Source organism: Varanus komodoensis, unplaced genomic scaffold, assembly GCF_004798865.1.
Source record: "Varanus komodoensis strain SLA01 unplaced genomic scaffold, ASM479886v1 scaffold7_1, whole genome shotgun sequence".
Lineage (NCBI taxonomy): Eukaryota > Metazoa > Chordata > Lepidosauria > Squamata > Varanidae > Varanus > Varanus komodoensis.
Genome location: NW_025336479.1, coordinates 8696515 through 8717561, shown reverse-complemented (window position 1 = coordinate 8717561; position 21047 = coordinate 8696515). Strand labels below are relative to the sequence as shown.

At 47.1% G+C, this 21047-nt stretch overlaps 1 protein-coding gene across 1 annotated transcript in view; it reads left to right on the top strand.

Annotated features, from left to right (window-relative positions):
* The window catches only part of USP43 (ubiquitin specific peptidase 43), a 108138-nt gene that overhangs the window by 11968 nt on the left and 75123 nt on the right, over positions 1-21047 (top strand). Inside the window, exon 2 of the mRNA XM_044454082.1 lies at positions 1910-2050. Within this exon, the coding sequence (XP_044310017.1) occupies positions 1910-2050 (141 nt within the window). The remainder of the gene's footprint in view (positions 1-1909; positions 2051-21047) is intronic.

Here is a 21047-nt window from a genome sequence, read left to right as displayed (position 1 = left end):
ATGCCTCTGACGTTGGGATTTTGCATAAAATCGTCTAAGGTAGCCTTTCCTACTCTGTTCTCCAGATGGGATGGGCTTAATTCCCCGGCTGGAGCACGGCTGCTCTAGGAATTTCTATGACTGTGGTGATGGTGTCCTCCATGGTGGTTTTCTAGGGCACCAGTTTTGTGTTGTGCTTGGAAAGGTGGGGTGACATTGGAATAGGCCTGGGAGGACACAGGCTCAGATTCCCTCACTGAGACCCCTGCAGCCCATCAGTAGCTCTGAGTGTGTGCTACCTCACAGGGCTGTTGAGAGGATAAAATCAGGAGAAGGAACCATGTGCACTGCCTTGAGCTTCTGAGAGAATAGGTGAGGTATAAATGTAATGAATAAATAATTTGATAGCTTCTGCTGTATCTCCCAAACGTGACCTTTTTGTTAAGCAGCAGAACAGTATCCTACAGTCCTGCACAAAAGCTTCAAAATTATGTAGACTTGTGTGGTTACAAACAGAAGCAGCATTAAATGTAAAATTGTGTTTGAAACATAGCATTTATCAGTCTGAGCCTCCCTTGAAAGGGAACTTCTCCTATTGCCTTTATGTTAATCGCCTAATTTCTTCGCAGCAGAGGACAGGCTAGCTAGACTGAACTGCATTCACAATTATTTAAGCCTGTTACACCCAGACTGACACCACCTGCAAATCTGGTCCAGTAAATGCAAATGCTCCTGCAAGCATTTCTCAGGGAGAGTTTATTATAGTAAGACCTTGTGCCAGTTCCAGGTACTCCAGTTTGTGATTAGGTGTGACGGAGGGCTACTTGGGTACCTATATAGGTTGGGGTTGGGGTTGGGGTTAGGCTTTACAGCCAAGGCATGCTGTACTTCCATGCTCTTCTTGCATATTGATTTACTCTTGGTCTGTGGCTTTACTCTTGGTCTCTTCTTGCATATTGGTTTACTCTTGTTTCTCATCCCCTCTTGTGCTTCTGTTCCAAATGCCATGGCCTTCTTTGCTTGAAATACATTATTTTAATTGAAAATGGCCATTTTGGAGTCAGTTTAAATAATACAAATCTGCTCTGCATAATTCAGGCCGACTTCTCATTAAGGTAGCAAACCTACATCTGGGAGACACCACTGCAGAATGGGTCTTGCATCCCACAATGCAGCGCATGGAATAGCTTGAGTTACAGGAAGCCAGATTCTGGCTGGACATCAAGAAAAACTTCCTGCCTTTTAGAGCAGCACAGCAGTGGAACCAGAGACTTTGGGAGGTCGTGGGCTCTCCCACACTGGAGGCATTCAAGAGGCAGTTGGACAGCTGTCTGTCAGGGATGCTTTAATGTGCAGTCCTTGGACAGGAGTTTGGATTCACTGGCCTTATAGGTCTGTTCCAGCTCTCCTATTCTGTAATTCTAAGGCAGATGAAAAGGTAGTGATGGAGAAAACAAAGTGTTAAAAATTTAAACATTTAGTATTTTGCGATATTTTTGGTTTCGTTAAAAGATACTATTAAAAAATGGAAAATTAATATCAGATTTTTTATCATTAATTTTAGTTTCTCAGCTCCAAATTATTGGCCCTTTCTTATGATCTGTGTTCATTTGTCCATTTACATGTTTGCATTATTCCGGATACTGTCTTTCTGTTTATTGTATTATGACAACCTGGGGTTATAAACAGTAAAACTGAGCTGAGAAGAACTTATTGCTCAGCCTTGTTCTGATTGCTGCCACTCTGCTGACCTCAGTGCAAAAACTGGATTTGCTTCATGTTGTGTATGCCCAGTCTAGCTTCCCCCTCTTGGCTCAGTGAGAGGGTGGGAATCTCAAGGTTTAGGAAAGCCTTTTGCCCACTCCTTGGGGACAGCCACGTTCCCATTTCACAGAAAGTCATTTCGTCCTCCCTCTTCTCTTCGCTGCAGAACGTCGTCTCCAAGTATGGTGCGCAGTTCCGTGGAAACTCTCAGCATGATGCCCTGGAGTTCCTGCTGTGGCTGCTGGACCGCATGCACGAAGACCTGTGCTCGGTGTCTCTTAATCAGAAAGTGAGGGTGTCTGGAAAGGTAAGTCTTCCTCCTGGCAAAGAAGACCCTCGCTTACCTTGCAAGATCTCTACTTTCTGTTGAGTCATGTGAAATCTGGAGTGCAGTACACACGGGATGGTAGAAATGTGTAGGGAGCGGCTGTGCCAATTGTCACCCGGCCGTGTCATGTTCATTCCCCATCCAAAGTGACTCGATTAACATGACAGCTTTTACTCCCCATCCTTTGCTTGTGTTCTCTCCTCAAGTTGCTGATAGTTTGTGGATGCCACAAATCCCTGATGCCTCCCCTCGGGGAGGAGAAACTCATAATCCTTCCCTTCCCAGTGCATTTTGTAGAAGACTGGGGTGCTCGTTCGCATGTTATAGAATATAACATATATAATATATAACATATATGTTCTCATGTGTGTTATGTTATGTTACGTTATCCACAGTGCAGCCTGATCCTCGTGGCTCCCTCCCCTCAGCTCCTAGTGTTCAGACTATCACTCTCACACTGGCAAATGGGATCAGTAAGAGATGGTAGACACTGATGGACAGAAAGACATTGAGCTGTTAATCCACTGTATTTATTTTTGGTCTTGTTGCAGAATGAGCTCTGAGATCTGAGCTCTACACAAAGAGCTTTCTCTGTTCTGCTTTTCTACTACATAACCACTTGGTCAGGGGTCCCAAACGCAGCACCCATGGGCGTCTCCAAAGGCACTCGTGAAGGAATTGCAAATGGACACCTGACAAAAGCTTTATCCCCCTCCTCTGCCCATTTTAACATAGGTACCTAGATTGGTATGAAATGTGCAAAAGTTTCTAACAATTTTATATGAACTTCAACAAAAGCAGTCCAAATACGAAGTATCCACTTGAACGTGGCATCCATAGGCCACCTGTTCAAAGGTTGCATCATAGGAGGTTTATTTATCCTCTGTCTGTTGGAACTTAGCAGGTGTGCTTATCTTTCCAAAGACATGATATCAGTCCTTAGGCTGTCAAAAGGGTGCAGAGAATCCATTTGTGCTGACCATTTGTGCTGGAATTTGTGCCGGAACCTGAATTTTCACGAAGCAGATGAATATTTTACAGTTGGATCCTGCTGAGACGCCCTTTAGTCTCTGAGCCCAGATGCTCATGGGCATCTCTGCAGAGTGGGGGGAATGGTGGAGGCGATGGCTGCCTCCCTGCTCCTCCCGCCCTGCACTTCGCCAGGGTAGCGGGCGTACTTCAGAGGGGGAGGGAAGAAAGCTGCACTGGACACAGCGTGTGTCATATGCTGGCCTTTCCAGTCTCCTCACCTCCCGCTGGAATTCCCCATTCCCCCCTTTCCGAGGTTGTGTTCCTGATCTTGGAAAGGCAGCTGGCAGAATTCTTTCCATACCAGCTGCCTGGGGCCTGCAGCCGAAGTTTGGGGACCTCTGCTGTAGGTGGCACTGGGGTATATCAGAACAGTGCAAATGTGCACGTATCTGGATAGGCGTTCTTTTGCTTTTTCAAATAACACTCCATTTTCCCTGCTCTAAAAACACCTGAGAAGGTGCTCTTTAAAAAACAGAAATGAAATCAGAGGATCACCTGTAAAGAACCAATCAGCAAGCATCAGTAAGGTATAAATGGAAATATTTCCTATGAGGAGAGACTGAAAGAACTGGTTATGTTCATCCTTGAGAAGAGAAGACTGAGTGGGGAAATGATATCACTTTATAAGTACCTCAAAGGCTGTCACAAGGAGGAAGGTCAAGATCTCTTCTCACTCATACCAGAGCGTAGGACATGGAATAATCAGCTGATGTTGTGATAAACCAGATTCAGGCTGGATATCAGGAAAAGCTTCCTCACTGTCAGAGCAATGTGACAGTGGAACCAGCTGCCTGGAGAGGCGGTGGGCTCTCCCACACTAGAGACATGCAAGGCAAAACTGGACATTCATCTGAGAGGGATGGTTTAACCTGCAGTCCTGCACTGAGCAGGGGGTTGGACTGGATCGCCTTCTTTGCCCCTTCCAACTCTACTTTTCTATGGGTCTATGAAATGTCTTGTGTGGAAAAGCTAATGTTTATCCATTATCTATAAACTGTGGAATTATCTCTGCCCACGGTTATGAACCCATGATGTGATACAGGTTGGGTTGTGCATATGCTTGTGGTTCTTCTGTTGCAGTGCTTTGCCATGTTTAGAACCTTGAGACATAGTTTGTACGTCATCGAGAATGTGTCTGTACACATGGAGCCAGTGACATGCAGCTGTGTAAGGAGATCAAGGGTGCTACAGAGACTGGGGCAACACATGGACCTCTCCTTTCTTTCCCACACTGTTGGCACATCATGGGCATCTGTCCTTGAGCTGCTCCCCTCTGCCTCCTTCCCCTGCTGTATCCCAGGACCTTGAGTCAAACCACTCTCCCCAGCCTCACTGAGACATTCTTCATTGCGTGAATCTGAATCGGCACCTGGGCTGCAGTTGGTACCCCATGGAAACGCTCGCCCCAACCTGCCATTCCTCTCGCTCCCAACGATTATGATATACTAGCAGGTGGGGGCAGTGGAGATGTTGAGGTTTGCCAGGGTAGCTTTGTCCCCTTTTCCCTGTTGTTCCACTTCTCATTCTTCATCCTAAAGGACCAGTCACAGTCACTGTCTTGCCTCCCTTAGCTGCTTTCTCTCATTAGTGGGTTCCAAAAGATTTGGAACACCTGGGCTGGCTCGACAGCCGACATCTATCCCTTGGATGCGTTTCTGCTCTTTTCTGACTGAAAGAGATGAATGTATGGCTGAGAAAGGCATCACTTCCAAAGCTATGGAGCGTATCAACTAGGCAAGTGAGGCAAAGGAAAGTTTCACAACAAGTAGCACGGGGCAGCTGTGGATCTTCCTAGGGGAGGCAAAAGCTCTGCTCTGCCCACGGGACACCACTTGGTTCTCAGATTGATTTAAACCGCTTGACAATTTTTCAAGGCGTCACTATGACATAGTGTGGGATTGGGGATCTTTTTTGCCAGGTTTATCGCTCCTCATACATGCAAATATGCAATGTTAAGGTGATAATTTCTTTTCCAAAGCACCTGTGGTCTCACTTGCTTTTGTTTTGATGTATTGAAATTAGAGCTGAAAGCTAAGTTTAATTAATCAATTAGAGCGCAGTCTTGTGCATGTCTAAACAGATGTCTGACTTTAGTCGGGCTTCTTTCTAGGTAAGACGGTTTAAGATTTCAGCCTTAATTAAGCAAAGCTTCAGCTGAGGGCCAGCTTTAATCTATGGAAAAAGCACCTTTTTGAGTTCTATTTAAAGGGTTCTTTTGTGGCATTTTGTTTGGTCCTCACGATGTCATTGACTTATGTTTCTTCTGTATTTTTTCTATGAAGCAACCCGGCTTTTTGCTTCTATGGTGTTAGGACCAGGGCAGACGCAACACGGGGCAACTGTGATCAGATCTGCTGCTGTCCTTTTTCCTCAGCTAAAAGCAGCAGATACAGAGGCACGCATGTTTTCTAGCTAGAAGGTTGCATAGTTTATTTATCCAAACTCTCTCACTACTTAGTCAGCTTCCCCTTAGGCTGTTCTACTCCTAATTGTCCCACAGCCTTGTTTGTGATATATTAAGGAAGGGCTGCAATTAGTCAGTTTCCTGCTTCCCTTAATTATTGGTTTTTTTTGCATTGTTCTGTATTCCTTTTGAGTGTCCATATTTTAAGTATCATTTCAATCAAAATTCCATTTAATATCTGCACCAGGGTAGTGCAGGTGAGATTTTGATAAGGACTGTGGGTATTGGAGTTTAATTCAGGCTTCCCCAGTTGTGTGCATTCCTGCTGTTGGACTCCGATTGCCATGAGCCCCAGCCAATATGACCACTGGTCAGGAATGCTGTAACTTGTAGTACAAAGCATTCAGAGGGCATTAGGCTGGGGGAGGCTGGAGTAACAATTTTATCTAGAGCCATGCCTCTGCTTTATACCTCCTACCATCTACTTTAGCTGTGAAGGTGAAGTCATTGCTCACTCTCTGCACTTAGCAGCATCTTGGGAGAGGGCCATAGCAAGTGTGGGTGGGGAGCATGGAAAGGGGGTTAGACACGCCTGATCCAAAATGCCTGCTGGCTTCTTTTAATGAGGAGCAAAAGGCCTTGAGAGTTCTCTCACAAATCCCTCATGACCTCAGATCTAGCCTGGCCTTTGCTTTAATAGTGAATGAAAATATTGAATAAAGCATTTCCTCTTTACAACAAAAGCTGGCTTTCATGTGTAATGTTTTGAAGTTATGCTGTATTGCAAAGTTTAATGCATATGTCATTGGTTAAAAGGCAGGTGATTAATCAGTTGAAAATCCTAGTTCTAATTGGGGCAGGAAGCAAGAAAATAGCTGGCCTCTGGGATCCTCAGGTGTCAGTAAATAGGTTCTTGTGGTGGATTTGCTGACTCTTGGGTCTCTAAGCAAGTGCTGGATTTAACACAGGCACTTGAGGAGGGTGGCCTGTAAAAACAACATAGAGGACCATGCCGTCTCACCCAAGGAATGACCTAGCAGCACAATGCTACAAGGGTCCGGGTGGCCGCTGCCTTTGTGGACCTGGTCCCCAATGCTTCAAATAGATCGTAGCGCTGGGCCCAGCAGGTGACGAGCCGCTCTCTCCTCTCACTGTGTGAATCCTCATCAGAGCAGTACTACTAATCTGTCACTAATTACACTGCCAGGCAGCTTTCCGGAATGGAGTAGCAGCTGCTTTGCTGCTGGCAAAAATAGTAATTAGAAAAGAAGGGAGGAAAAGGTCCTGATGCTACAGAATGCGCCTCTCTGTCTGTGGCTCAGGTGCCGGTGCAGTTCTTAAGACAGCCCAGGGGCTGGGCTAGCCCTGGCGTGGCTCCTACCCACAGGCGAGTTTTGGTGTGAACTGCACTGTGCCTTCGCGTACCGTGTTCACTCTGTATCTGCCAGATGCCTCAGCAGAGCCATGGAGCTGAGCTGCTTGGTAGCCTTGCTCGCCTGTTTCATTCTGCAGCTACAAGTCCTCTTTGACAGGAGCAAGTCTCTTGGACTGGCAGTTCCTGTTTAGGCAACGCTTGCCAGGGCAGCAAGTGGCCACCTTTGTATTGTGGGGGTCCTCACAGGCACGGGCTGCCTCTAAGGTGGCCCCAGCTCTGCAGCCCCACAGGGCCATTTGCTACCATCTGCCCTTTGGGAAGGATCCTGGAAGAGAGAAGGAAGCAGGCAGGTGCAAATCACCTGAGAGCCCTGCTCTGGCTGGACTGCCTTCCTTCCTTCCGTCCTTCTGTCTTTCCGTCCTTCCGTCCTTATACACTGCCCCATCCCCATAGGCTCTGGGTGGCTTACAAGAGAGTCCACTGAGAATGGGTATTCTCTTCTTTTACTGCCAGCTGCCCCATGGGGTGGGGGGTGGGATTTCAGAAGAAAGAGCAGGAGGCAGGCAAAGAATCTGGTCCATGCGGGCTGTTCTCCTGCCCCACAGGGCTATTTACTAGGGGTGTACTTTGGATTCCGCTGAATCCTGCACCCCTGTCATTTTGTGCTTTCTGTGGTTTTGATGCGGACTGAGCAGAAAACAAAACAAATCGTTGTGTTGTCCCTACGGTGCAGAGCTGTTGAGGGAATTACAGAGATAATGTATGTGACTTGCTTTGACCTGTCAAAAAGTTCATGCAAAGGTCAAGTAGCCCTGCGAAACTACTTTTAGTTTCAGAAGATCTCGCCTAAAGGTGGTCTCTAAGGCTAAGCATCGCCTCTGAGGGAAGAGAGTCCGCGACTCAGGGCTGGCTGGCGTTTGAGCTGAGGGGAGGAGGAAGAAAGGTGCTCACTCTGAGGCTCCCTTTCCATGCTGAAATCAAGAGCCTGGTACTCAGCTTGTCAGCATTTTCACAGGTGTCTCTCAAAATCTACATTTAAAATTTCCATCTTTGTGAATGAAATAGAAGAAATGCACTCCTCAGATCACTTAACTATGTCTTAAAAAATGGCCCACTCTTGCCTTTTTAAAATAACATGTAAACAACCTTCATAAGTACTCATTTCAGGCTAAAAAAGTATTCTGAACATAACTTATGAAATTCTTGCTTTCAAAGTGAATGTGTGAAAGATGGGAAGACCGTGTGTGACGGGGATTAACATTTGAAATGCACTGCATGAATGTCACTGCGGAGTTTAGTACAGATAGGCTAATTCTGAGTCTAGTGTACAGCACGGCCTAATAGCTGCCTTCTTATTCGATTTTGATGTGGTGCATATCGCTTAGTATTCTGCTACTTAGAGTCTGAGCACATGCATTTTGTTCATGTACTCTCTGGGGTGATAAAGGACAAATCCAGGAGACCAAATCTCTACATACTGGGCATTTCTACCATATGGTTGCTTGTACCAATGGCCATGATGGTGGTTAAGTTTAAGCCAGGAGCCCTGGCTCAGTCAACGGCCCTGTGAACAGACGGTGTGCTTCTTCACGCAGCCCATTTGCTTCTGCTTTGCTGTTCTCTTCACGTAAGTGGATAAGCAGATAGGTCAGGGATCATTTACTCTGATGTTTATCGCACCCCGTCAAGCCAAGATGGAGTAAACCTGTGTTTAAAGCTACATGGATGGTAGATCCAGTTGAATAGCAGCATAAGCACAGTAAGAGCAGTTCCAGAATGGAGCCCATTGACTTGAGGGCTGGTTGGGCTCTCCCTTTGACACAGAGGTCGGACATCCATCTGCTGGTGATGCGCCAGCTTTGGGCCTCTACCCCAAGCAGGGGCAAGGTGGTCCACAAAACTCCTCCTCAGATGGGACAGCTGTCTCTGATACACTTCTCTGTAGAATTTCATCACTGGGCCTCTTAGCCCAGCATCATAACTTTGGTTGGGGATATCCACAATGCCACCTTCCTCAACCTGGTGCTATGCAGATGTTTAAGCCATGATTTCCCATCAGCCCCAGTCGGCATGGCCAATGGGACTTGTGATGCAAAACATCTGGAAGGCACTAGACTGGGGAAGGCTGCTGTATTGCTACAGAAGAAGGGAAAAGATGCCTCAGATCAACCTTCACATACAACACTGCTCATAAATATATTTATCCATTTTTGTTCTAATGCTAATCAGGTGCTTTTGTCTAGACGACTTGTCTGTATTTGTGACAGGTGTCAAAGTGTGATTGGCAGCTACCCCCAGGCAAGGATAAGAAGCCACCAGAAGCAAACACTTGTTCTCCCCACCCCACCTGGAAGGCAGGTGCCTTAGAGCCTGCATCCCATCTAGCTGAGGCTCTCCCTGGAATCCACTAAGTGTACCAACAGGCTTCCTGTCCCCAGAATCAGCAGCGCTGTTGTCGTACCTTTGAAGAGCAGCACAGATTCCTGCAAACGGAGGAAAGCAAATTAATGGTGATAAATACAGACTGTCCAAAGCTTAGCTAGGAAAGAAGCACCAGAATTCAAGCATTGCAGAGCATGCTTCTCAGGTGTGCTGTGCGGAGGACAACATTTGTGATGATGAACTCGTTGCTGGATCGGGTATGTTTGCAATATTCTTTGCCATCACAATTACGATCTCTTCAAGTCATTGCAGTATCCTGTTAGCCAGGCAGGGATCGATTGGAGTTTGTTTCTCTGTTTTTCAGTGGGCTGCCCCATTCGTGATCTGGCCTGGTACTCAGGACGGGAGGCTGAGCAAGAGGGAGCACTAAGCTGTTCATGATGGTGAAGAATCTTACAGACTGAATTTGACCCTGGACGATGGCCCCAAACTCATCCCATTGTTTTCTTTATTACGCACACTTTTCTTTGTTGAAAAAAAATGAGGACATTGAATGCCTTTGGAGATGGAAAATGGATCTAAAAAAGATTCACTGTCGAGATGTCTGTGTCTCCAGGTTGGGCAGCCCTTCCATTCATGAATACTTTTGGACATCTCAGCAGCTCCCAGGCTTTTATGCTCCCACGCATGTGCTTTTCCAAATGGGTTGAATGGTTGGCTTTTTCACTTAAACTTCACCTCAGATACCTAGATGAGAAAAGTCCTCTGCCCGAGCAGGTGCGGCAGCTATTGGCCTGACGTGTTTGAGCTTGCTATACAAACCTGGTAGAACTGTGGGAGCAATAGTATCGCTATCTTAAAATACCCAAACTCCTTGATTATTCTTGACCCCTAATTTGCCTGCTAAAGTGTCTGCTGACAGGCACAAATATCTCTTTACTGAGAGATACAATGGCTTCTTTTTTAAAAAAAATGTTTCGGCAACCTTGATTCCTAGAGACTTGGTTACAGAGAACTGATTTTCCTTTATGGGCATGGAATAAGAGAGAAGGGAAGGGCTCAGGGAATAATTACTGCCACTCATTGCCACAGCAGAAAGTCAGAGCAGGAATTACACAATGCAAAGAGCCCCTGTTGTCTAGGAAGCCCCCCTCCCTTTTTTTTTGAAACTTTCCTTAGGAACAGTGACTTCTGTGCATCGATACAGTTTCTTCACAATCATGCATCTTTGAACAGGCATGTGAAATGGCTCTCATGAAGTTTCCTGCATGGAAATTCCTATCTCTGGATGCTGCCTTCCACCCAAGACTTCTGTTGTGCAGTCTGCCTCCCCCATTTGTGGAATTTCATGGTTTCCTGGGCATCCACATGACTATGTTTTCCCCCATGTTTCACTATCTATTCCTTTCGGGGTGGGGGTGGGGGTTATCTCTTACCAGTGAAACTCTATTAGGGAGGGAAACACAGAGAACCTGGGCAATCAATGTATTTCAATCCTAGTGCTGGGAGTTTTTCATCTGGAAGCACTGTCTGTAAGAAAGCAATAGTATCTATCAGAAGAGTCCTGAAGAACAAATACGACTTGAGAAGTGGGCTAGAAGCAAGAGGAAGGACAGCTTTTCCTACCCAGCGCCTGTTGTTTAACACAATCAGATCCTGGCAATTCATTTGCATTGTGAACCAGATCCTGCATCCGTATGCATTGCCTTTTCTAGCACTTTGTGTCTGCAGAGGCTGAATGCCTGTAATCCTACATGCTGAGATAAGTGTTTGATTGTTCAGTCTTATCTCTTGCTCTGTCCCTGGCTGTGATTTGCTCTGGTGGCTCCTTGAGGAAAAGGATTATGTGATTCCCGGGGTGTCCTTTGCCCAGTAAGGTTGCTGCACCCGCAATGATGTAGCCTCCCCGCCTTAAAAGAAGTGCTTCTCAGTTGTGGCTGCAGCAGCTGGACATGGGAGTTGCCCCAAAGCACCTCGGCTGTACTTACCCTTGCTCCTGAGCTGTTGCGAGCACTGTCCAGCCCAGGTTCTGGCAATCCTATTACATCATGCCTTGATGGCTGGCTCTGATAGTAAAGCAGCTCCTTTATGCTTCCTGTATCTTGGTTTATTTTTAACCTGGAAAGGACCTGTAGATGAGTGGTATTAGTCCTTAGTCTGATGCAGCCAAGCCTTCAAGCACACAGCTGCCAGAGTTGGTCACACTGTGTCTGGCCCAGCTGACAAAAGTCATGCTTCCAGGTGCCTGCCTTGGTGCGCTCATATAGCACCCCAAGGGAGAGTCTGTTCACCCCATTTCCTTGGGGGGAGGCTGCCACTTAGCAAGCGGGAGGGGCAACCGTATAACTCGGGCCCTTGTATTCCTCTCTCGGCATCAAAGGTTGTCTACTACAGAGCTATGTGTTGATTAGGGAAGCCTCCCACACAGAAACTGAAGGTGCTGTTATGGGCTTCAAACACATAAGAAAAGCCATGCGGGATCAGGCCAAAGATCCATCTAGTCCAGCACTCCGAACACACGCAGGCAACCCAGCTGCCCACAGGACTGCTCAAGCAGGATGGGTGCAAGACCTCCTCCTGCACAAGCTTCTCAACAACGGGTGTGTGCAAGCATGCCATCTCTGGCCCATAATCAGTAAGGCTAGTAGCCTCTTCTTCCATGAATCTATCCAGTCCCCTTTCAAAGCCAGCCAGATTGGTGGCCATCACTACTTCCTCTGGCAGTGAATTCCATAGTGCAACTGTATGTTGTGTGTATTTCCTCTTGTCTGTCCTAAATCTCCCCCAGTCAGTTTCATGGGATGACCTCATGTATGAGAGTTGTGGATGAGGTCATCCCATGAAACTGACTGACTGCCCCAGTTGTTGTAGCCGTTCCTCCTAAGTGAGGTGTTCCAGCCCCCTGATCATTTTTGTTGCTCTTCTCTGTACTTTTTCCAATTCAGCGATATCCTTTTCATGTAAGGTGACCAGAACGGGACACAATATTCCACTGTGGTCAGACCAAGGATTTGTATGAGGGGTGTAAGATCTTGGCAGTTCTGTTTTTCTGTTCCATTCCTAATTATGCCTAATGTGGAGTTAGTCTCTTTCACAGCAGCTGCACACTGGGTCGACATTTTCATCAAGCTGTCCACTGCTACCCCAAGATCCCTTTCTTGCTCAGTCACTACTAGCTCCAAACCCATTGCTTAATAGTTGTAGTATGGAATTTCTGCCCCAACAGGCATTACTTAGCAGTTGCTTATACTGAACAGCATTTGCCATTTTGATGTCCATACTTCCAGCTAGGAGAGATCCCTTTGAAGCTCCCCCTTATGGTTTTGACCATCCTAAATAGTTTGATGTCATCTGCAAACTTGGCCACTTCACTACTTAATCTTAATGAATAGGTTGAAAAGCATTGATTCTAATACAGAATCCTATCGATTACAATGAATTAATGTACTAATGGGTACAGTTATATTGCTCCCATCCTGGGTTAATGCAAGCCCCTGACCTTGCCCTGTGCATTTTATGCAGATGATCTGTTTTTAGCTGTCTAAATAAAGCACCAGGGAAGAGGGGGAAAGGAGAGTGGGCCACTGGTAGAAATCAGGAGAGGTAGGTGGTCGCAGTCTCCTGCCCCTGGCATGCCCCCTTTCCCTCTCTAAGAGGCATATTCCATGCTTGGAGAGGCAGCTGGCACAGAACCACACCAGGTGTGAGGGGACTGGGTCAAGGGTTTGTCTGTCAGAGTCCTAGCAGCAAGGTCAATGGACCTCAGTCCTGGGATGCCAAAAAACCTATGAGGCTCCCAAAAGATGTTGGAGGCCATAGGATTGTACCCCAAAGGGCGAGATAATGGATGTGCACACCGCTACAGTCCCTTCAGTATTTATGCCAGGTTTCAGTTGCCTAGATTTCATGTTCTTGGAGTACTGACTGTCAGATATGAATCCTCTTTTAGTATTACAGATTTCAGGAAGAATGCTCAACATGAGCCTCTGCAGATATCCACAATCCACAGTGGTTTGATTTTCTCTGAAAGGGTGAGGGCATATATCTGTGACTAACAGAAACTCCTTACTTTTGTCTCTTATCTATTAATGTCATCTTTGTTACATACCAGGTATTTGTGTGAAAAAACCCCCCCAAGCCAAAACTTTTAATTAACTCATAGCAAAGATAGCAGATACAAGTGCTAGACAGATGAATAGATCAAACTCAGCCGTGAAAAGAATGTAATCCTCCGCCAAGTGTAGGGATGCATTGATCATCTGCGTTCTCACTCTTAGCCTGCACTCCCTTTCCCACAGTCTGTGCATGTTTTTTTCCACACACATTTGCCCATCTCCTCCCTGCATGCGCTTGCACCTCTCTCTGTTTCCTCACCGCTGTCTTGTCTCTTCTGCACATGCAGTCACCCACACAAATGCACAAACACAATACCCCACCAAGAGAAAATCACCTGCTTTTGTATAAGATGCACAAGGCTGCAGAGTGGTTGAAGCGAAAATTAATTGGCACTTATCTCGGTCTGAAAAATGTGCCTTTTGTGGGGGCATGTGGCGAGCACGGAACTCCTGCACAAAGCTCCGTGTTTCCCTAATTGCCACTGGAGACAGTAGCCTTGGGAGAAGAAGCTCTTAGAAGCTGATTTTGCCACAAGTGGAGGCTCTTTAGGGGGTAGGAAGCAAGAGGAGAAGCAGAAGTGAGGTCATTTTGAAGGAGCCCAGCAAAAGACAAGTCGTAACCGTCGGCTCGCACCCTCTCGCATGCGCTTCAGAGCAGTCACCAGGATCAGGCACAGTATTAATTGGATCAGTCGGAGCAAGTGTTCTTCGTGTGGTCTCCACACATCACGCGTAGGGGCTTCACGCCTGCTGTCGGGAAGCTTCTGTAGCCAAGCCAAGCTAAGCGAAGCATTCATTTGGGCAGAAGCCCCCTCCCCATTCCCCGGAGGCAGGGGGGTGCTCCCACCCATCCCCTCCGTTCCTTTTCAACTGCTGTCTCAGCTGGGATGGGAATCACTTTGCTCCCTCCCACTTAAAGATGCAGCATTCCTTCTCTCAGTCCTTCTCCTCTCCTTTGCCTAAAACAAACCGATCCTCTTCAACAACCCCGTTTTTTCACTCTCCTATAAAAATACCTACAAGAAAGATTTTCTTTGTAAATAGATATGTATCTCTACCTATGTTCCTTTCCACTGCTGCTTCTTGCCTGTGCCTCTCCTTACTCCTTTTCCTTCTACTTTCTGCCTTTCCCATCTCCTGCAATGGCACCTTGGGCAGCCTTTAGGACATGTGCTGCTTGCCCTCCGATGGCTGCACACCTGAAAGCACCAGGCTGATCAGCTCAAGGCTGAACTTTGGAAGAAAGTCCTGCAAGTTGCAGAATCTACCAAGAAAGGACTGGGTCGTCCTTCTACTTCCACGGCAATAGATTCCCCAGCTAAACCACAGCTGCCACATGGGAAGCGATCGCATCAGACTCGAGGGACCTGTCCATTGAGTTTGACACCCTCCTGCCTCTTGGCACAGTTAGAGGTGCATCCCTGTCTCTGGCTCTACTATTGGATGGTGATGTGCTACTGTTTAAGTGGGCCATAGAGAGAGTCCACTCCGACCCCTCCAGAGGTTTTTACTCTCAATACTTTACAGTGCTGAAGTGGAATGAGGGACTCAGACCAGCCCTGGACCTCAGAGGCATAAACTGGTTCATTACACCCAAGAAGTTTGGAACAGTCACCTTATAGTGCATCCTCCCATTACTGACAGCAGGGAGACTGGTTTGTCTCCACTGACTTCGAAGATGCCTATTTCCACATCACCATAAACCGTGATTACTGGCGTTTCCTAAACTTCTAAGTCAGGGAGGCATTCCAATGCTCGGTTCTCCATTTGGCCTCTTGACTGCCCCCAGTCTTCACAAAATGCACGGCGGGGTCTATGCGCACTTCTGGCTCCGGGGAATGCAGGTCTTCCCATAATTTGGCCACTGGCTCCCAGTAGCCCCATCAAAGGCGGACGCGCAACACTCAGTCCGCACCACCTGCTGTCTGCGGCAAACCCTGAGCTGTCTGCTGCCACCTTGTGCCTACCCTTCTGGAAGGTGGCCTTCCCAGTGGCCATCTTATTGCTGTCATGCCAGCAAGCTCTGTGCCTTCTGAGGTGACCCGCCCCACCTGAGAGACAAGACTGCTCAGACCCTACCTTCCTACCCAAGGTTATCTCGCCATTTCACCTCAGCCAAGGCAGTGTCCTTCCTGCCTCCTTCACCACCCCATTCACTGCCGTAGAGTCTACCCTGCACCCCCTTGATGACAGGAGGGCCCTCATCTTCTTCAAATCCAGAACGGAAAGATTCTGCCATTCGTCCTGGCTGTTCCTCTGCTACAATGGCGTGAAAAAAGGAGAGCTGCTCTCCTCGCAGAGACTGTCCGACCGGGTCTCCAGGACCATATGCCTGGCATGTGAGATGGTAGGCCTTCACCTTGCTGTGTGACCATGGGCCCGCTCCACATGAGCACAGGCCACATCCACTGCCACCCTCACAGGCATCCCACTGCAGGCTGCCTGTGGAGTGGCTGCGTGGTCCACACCCTCAGTGTCCATCAGCAAGACCAGCTGGATGGCTGCGCAAGAGCAGACTGCTCCTTCAGTTCCCCCCTTTGTTCTGCAGTGAGGACAGCATCTCCATCCTCCACAGGCTAAGCTAGCTTGTCACCTGTATGTGTGATGCACAGAGACCGTGAAGAGGAAAGGCAGGTTGCTTACCTATAACCGTCATGCTTCGAGTGGTCATCTCGAGTGACATTCACACAACCTGCGTTGTGGCCTCACTTGCTGTTGCCCCTCCAATGGTTGCCCCTTAGTTGCCATGGATGTGTGGGGCCAGACTGGGTTGAAGTCCTTTCTCCTTCCCCTTGGTCCACAGATCCATGGCAGACTCCATAGGAACTGAGGGGATGGGTGGGAGTCTCCCCCCATGCTTCCTGGGGACAGGAAGGGGAGGGGCTTCCGTGCAAATGAATGCTTAGCAATAGAAGCTTCCCAAAGCAAAGAGATGCGAATGCAGAGACGATCACTTGAAGCACGAGACTTCAGGTAAGCAACCTGCCTTTCTTGGCTCTTATGATGGTGGTCCACCTCCTTGGTTTGGAACCCAATACAACAGAATGAGATGGTTTGCCTGAAATCACTCACTTGCATCTCTGGGTTTGAGGGGTTAACTGATTAAGAATGGAAAGTCATGACAGACACCTGCTGGAAGCAAAAGGTAATCAGCCTCTCTCATTATAATGGCTGAGAATAAGGAACATACTGATCAAGCACAGGATGGAGAAATGTGGTTTTGGTGCTATAACAAAAGCTTTATTGCTGCTGTTGGTTCTATTCTAATCCCTTTTGCTCCTATAATTTAAAACATCTTCCTCCTGCTGTATGTATATGTATGCAAATGCGCATATATTTAAAAGCCCTTTTCCTGTCTCAGTGTGGTTCAGCTTATCTGTTTCTTATCACTAATGCCATGAAGGTTTTCCTCCCGCTGCCACAACATGTAATGAAACTTTTGTTTCTGCTGCTCTGGTGTTAGTCTATAAATATTCTAATATGCTCCCACCCCCAATATTTTCGTTGCTCATGAAGGGCTATCTCTTTCATATAGCTTCCATATAGCCTGAAGTGCCTGAGCCTGCCTAATCTGGGAAGCTAGGCTTCCACTTGGAAGCCTGGTTGAAATCTGGCTGGGTGACTTAAATGCTGTGAACTGCCCACAGAGCTTCTGCTACGGGTGGTTATAGAAATGTAATGTAATGTCATTTTCATCGTCATCATCATCGAAACATAGAAACAGGAAGGAGTCTGGCATGCAAGTTCTCAGTTTTGTTCTCTGGAACTTGACCTATGGGCTAGAGCAGAATAACAGCACATCAATGTCCCAGTCCACATGGAAGATCAGTGCTGTCAAATGCTGCTTGGGAGATCAAGGAGTGTTACAGAGTTTCACTCCTGGCTTTCCCTCAATATGTCTTAGAATCATAGAAACAGAGCAAGTCAGAAGGGGTCTTCCAGGCTATCTAGTCTGACCCCCGGCTCCAGCTGGCTCCACTCATGACATGCCTGCCATGTGCATGTCTAGCCTATCCTTGAACACCCTCACCAATGGGGCTTCAACCATCTTCCGGGGAAGCCCATTCCATACCCTCAGGGTCCTAACTGTCAGGAAGTACTTCCTGGCATCCAAATTGAACCTTAGTTCCTTGAGCTTGGCTTTGTTGGAATGTGTCCTGCCTTCCTCTGCAGGGGAGAACAGGTCTCTACCCACCTTCATGTGACACCCCCTCACGTACCTATATGTCACCACCAGGTCCCCTCGGAGTCTTCTCTTCTCTTCTGGCATTGTCAATGGCAGAACAGGCTGCCATGTGTCTTTTAGGTACATAGAATTCATTTTGGTGGAAACCGTTTTTGAAAAGTAGGATTCTCCATGAGTCAGGTACCATTTTGAACTTTATTCAGGATTGTGGCAGGGAGTTCCAGAGCTCTCAATAGTGGCATTTAAAAGGGGGGCTGTGGGTGGTATAGCCCAGGGTGTTCCATCACATTTGGTGGCAGCGGCAGGAAAATATAAGAGGCTTTTCCACAGGCACTGTGCTCCCTCCGCGCACATGCTCAGGAGGCAAGAGTTGAGGGGGAGCTCTTTCCTGCTTTGCTCACAGGCGTTGGAGAGGCCCAGTACTGAGGACTCCACTTTAAAACTCCCAAAACACAGCAAGCTCCAGGAGCCACAGGTGCATGTGTGCGTGCTTCAAGGTCCTGCAGGTTTCTCTCCCCACACCAGGGCGAGCTTTCAAGTTCAGGACACACAGCTGCCTCAGCTGCATCCCCAGAAGACCCCACTATTCCCACACACCCTTTAAATAGCCGTCTGTGCTGGGCAGATGGTAAGATTCATTAGCCGTCACTGATCCTTCCCTTGGCCTGATTGCATTGGCACTCTCATGACGTGGCCGACACAGGGCTGCCTGCCCAAGCTGCTAATGCAGTCCTGATGGGAGAGGAAGAGGCAGCTGCTTTCACGTTTGCTTAAACTCTTCCATTTCCAAGTGGGATCTTTGACTCCTCAGCAAGCACTTTGGTGGTGGCAGGACCCTGGCCGGGGAGGGTTCCCGAGCGGAAATCTCCAGCCTTGGCAACAGAGGAGGAGTATGTGTGCTTGTGTGGAATCCAAAACAATCAGCTTAGGTAGTGAACCTCTGTGGGTTGCTTCCTTCCACCTTCATTCCCATGTGGCCACCACATGGCAAAAACGCCTCTTTGGCTGTTGATAAATTTATCTCCTCGGTTTCCATTGCAGCTGGTTGGGAAACATTCTAAAGCCCAGTCCCTGTAGTATTAGCGTGAAATGACTTAACGTATTTCCAGTGTGTTTTCTCAGCCTTACTTCAAGACATAGGGCTGCTTTCAATGTGATTCTTCCTCCTGGTGAGGAAAGTTTAGGCACCACCCTCAGGTGCTGCCAGGAATGGCCCATGCTGGTGAGAATCATCTCAGGCTATGCAGAGGATTTGCATGGCGATGATGATGCTGGACTTGACAGTGTTTTTTTAGGGAGAAGGCACCTTGCAGTGGCTGCATAAAATTGAAAATATAGCATAGACTGCAGCTTAGTGTATGTTCAGTAGAGGTACAAACCTAGGCCTGAAAACCTAATTTGCCATAGGCCAAGGGACTCGAGAGACCACAGCGTGAACTGGAGTTGCCTAAATCAGGACTGATACAATGAATTACATGTCTTATCAGGAGTGGTTTTGAAGCATTGACAAGGTTTAAGTTCTTTAGACTGGGAGTGGATTGATGGAACTGGATATCATCAAAACATTTACCCTGAACTGAACCATTTCCAGAAATCCAGTTGTCTATATACCTGCTCAGCAACTGTACAGACACAGGGCCTTTTAATCCATGATTTACACAGGCAAATCTCTGTGATAATTGTCAAGCTGTTTCTTATACAAGGAAGAAGGAACTTTGTGCAGTTTTGCTGGTGGAGATACATGGAGTAAGATATGTGAACTTAAAGCCATAGTTGAATAAATGAACCCCTCTTTTATGCTATAACATTTTGCTGTGGAAGTTTATTCTTTGAACTTCTGTCCTCTGCAGGCATATCCCACTCTCACAGCAAAATTCTTGTCCTCTTGAATCATGCATTTTACTCCGGAAGGCCCCTTGTTTCCATGTGCTTTTTGGGGATCCTGTGAAATTGCATCAGCCACCTGGATCCTCCTTGATTCTCTGACCAGCTGAGGAGTCAGAGGAGGTTCCATGGGGTTGTCCAAATAAAAATCAGTATTGTAAGGCATGGCTGCCTCTCCCAGCGGAGAAATTTTACTCCCCTGGATTTGGTCAACTTTGCTCAGATCAGCTCGCTCGATTTCATTGCCTCCGACATGCGTTGTGTCCCAAGCAAACTTCCCTGAAGGACATGATGAGAACCAAGGCCCCATTTGCTCACTCACCTGTCAGTTTGTTCTGCCCTCAGAAATGTTTGCACATCTAACATGCTCTTTAGTTCCCAGCTGGAGCCACAGCTTTGCTTTGTAAACCGATGGAACCATGCAGCATATTGCAGGCGTCCATGCAGTCCTCAGTGCACCTCCTACCTTTCTCCAACTTATTTCTTTGTGCATGTATTCACCGGAGCACACATGCACACAGCATGCAAGCAGGTGGGAGTGTGCGTGAATGGCTGGAATGATCCCAAATTACCTCCTGCTGTGTAGCAATTAGGTATACAACAACAAAGTTAGAACACAGAGGGGCTGTAATTTGGGAAGCTGACTGGAGCATCTTGCTGACCATAACTGACATACTTCTTTCGTTTCTTGTGTTTACGCACACGCGCGCACGCGCGCGCACACACACACACACACACACGACTGTTTGACTAAAGTGCCCCCCAAAGCAGCGAACAATATCTATCAGTTAACAAACCCAAGCAGTAAGCAGCTCTGGAGACACATCAACTGTATGATTAGGATCTGAAAAGACTAAGCACCCCTTGTCTGAGTAGGGGTAGATTCCTTTACCTTGTCACACCTTTTCCTTTCATATTGGGGATCATAACAACATTGTAAACCAGTGCTTATGTTTCAAAGAATGGGGCCAGAACCCTTTAATCCCCAGGCAAGATTTGGAGTAATTTATTAAAGGCTATTTATTTGGCAGTAGAATGACAGCCATAAGCAAATAAGCAACATGAAAGAAAGGAAATAACACAGTGTAAGAGCTGAGTTACCTTGCCTTAAGCTAAAGGTGTTATGAACTTTGAAGAAGGGAGTACAGTCAGTCTTGTTCCAGGAGCAGCTATTATGGGGCTGAAGCAAAGTGGGAAGCCAACTCCTTTTCACTTATGCAACTGTATGGTTTCTTTGTGTAGATGCGGGTCAGGATGTGCAGATGATCGAACAAAATGTCAAAGAGGAATTTAGTGAACATCATGTTTTAAAGGCAACAAATAGAAATGGGCATTGAATGGTGACCTTATATAAAGGTGTAAATTTGGGGCAATCCTGGCATTGCCTGCATGGGTTGTTATGGATATCAAGTCTATATTTTTTATATAGGGGAAAATATCATTAAATGGACAGATGTCCACCACACAACTGTTTATGTTTGCATGTGAAGTCACATTTAAACATGAAAGGAATGTAAGAGAAATGGGACAGGAACTGCTTTGTTGGATCTGGGCTTTTGTGACTCAAGATTCAGTAAGGGATAAGTTGGCTGTGTCTG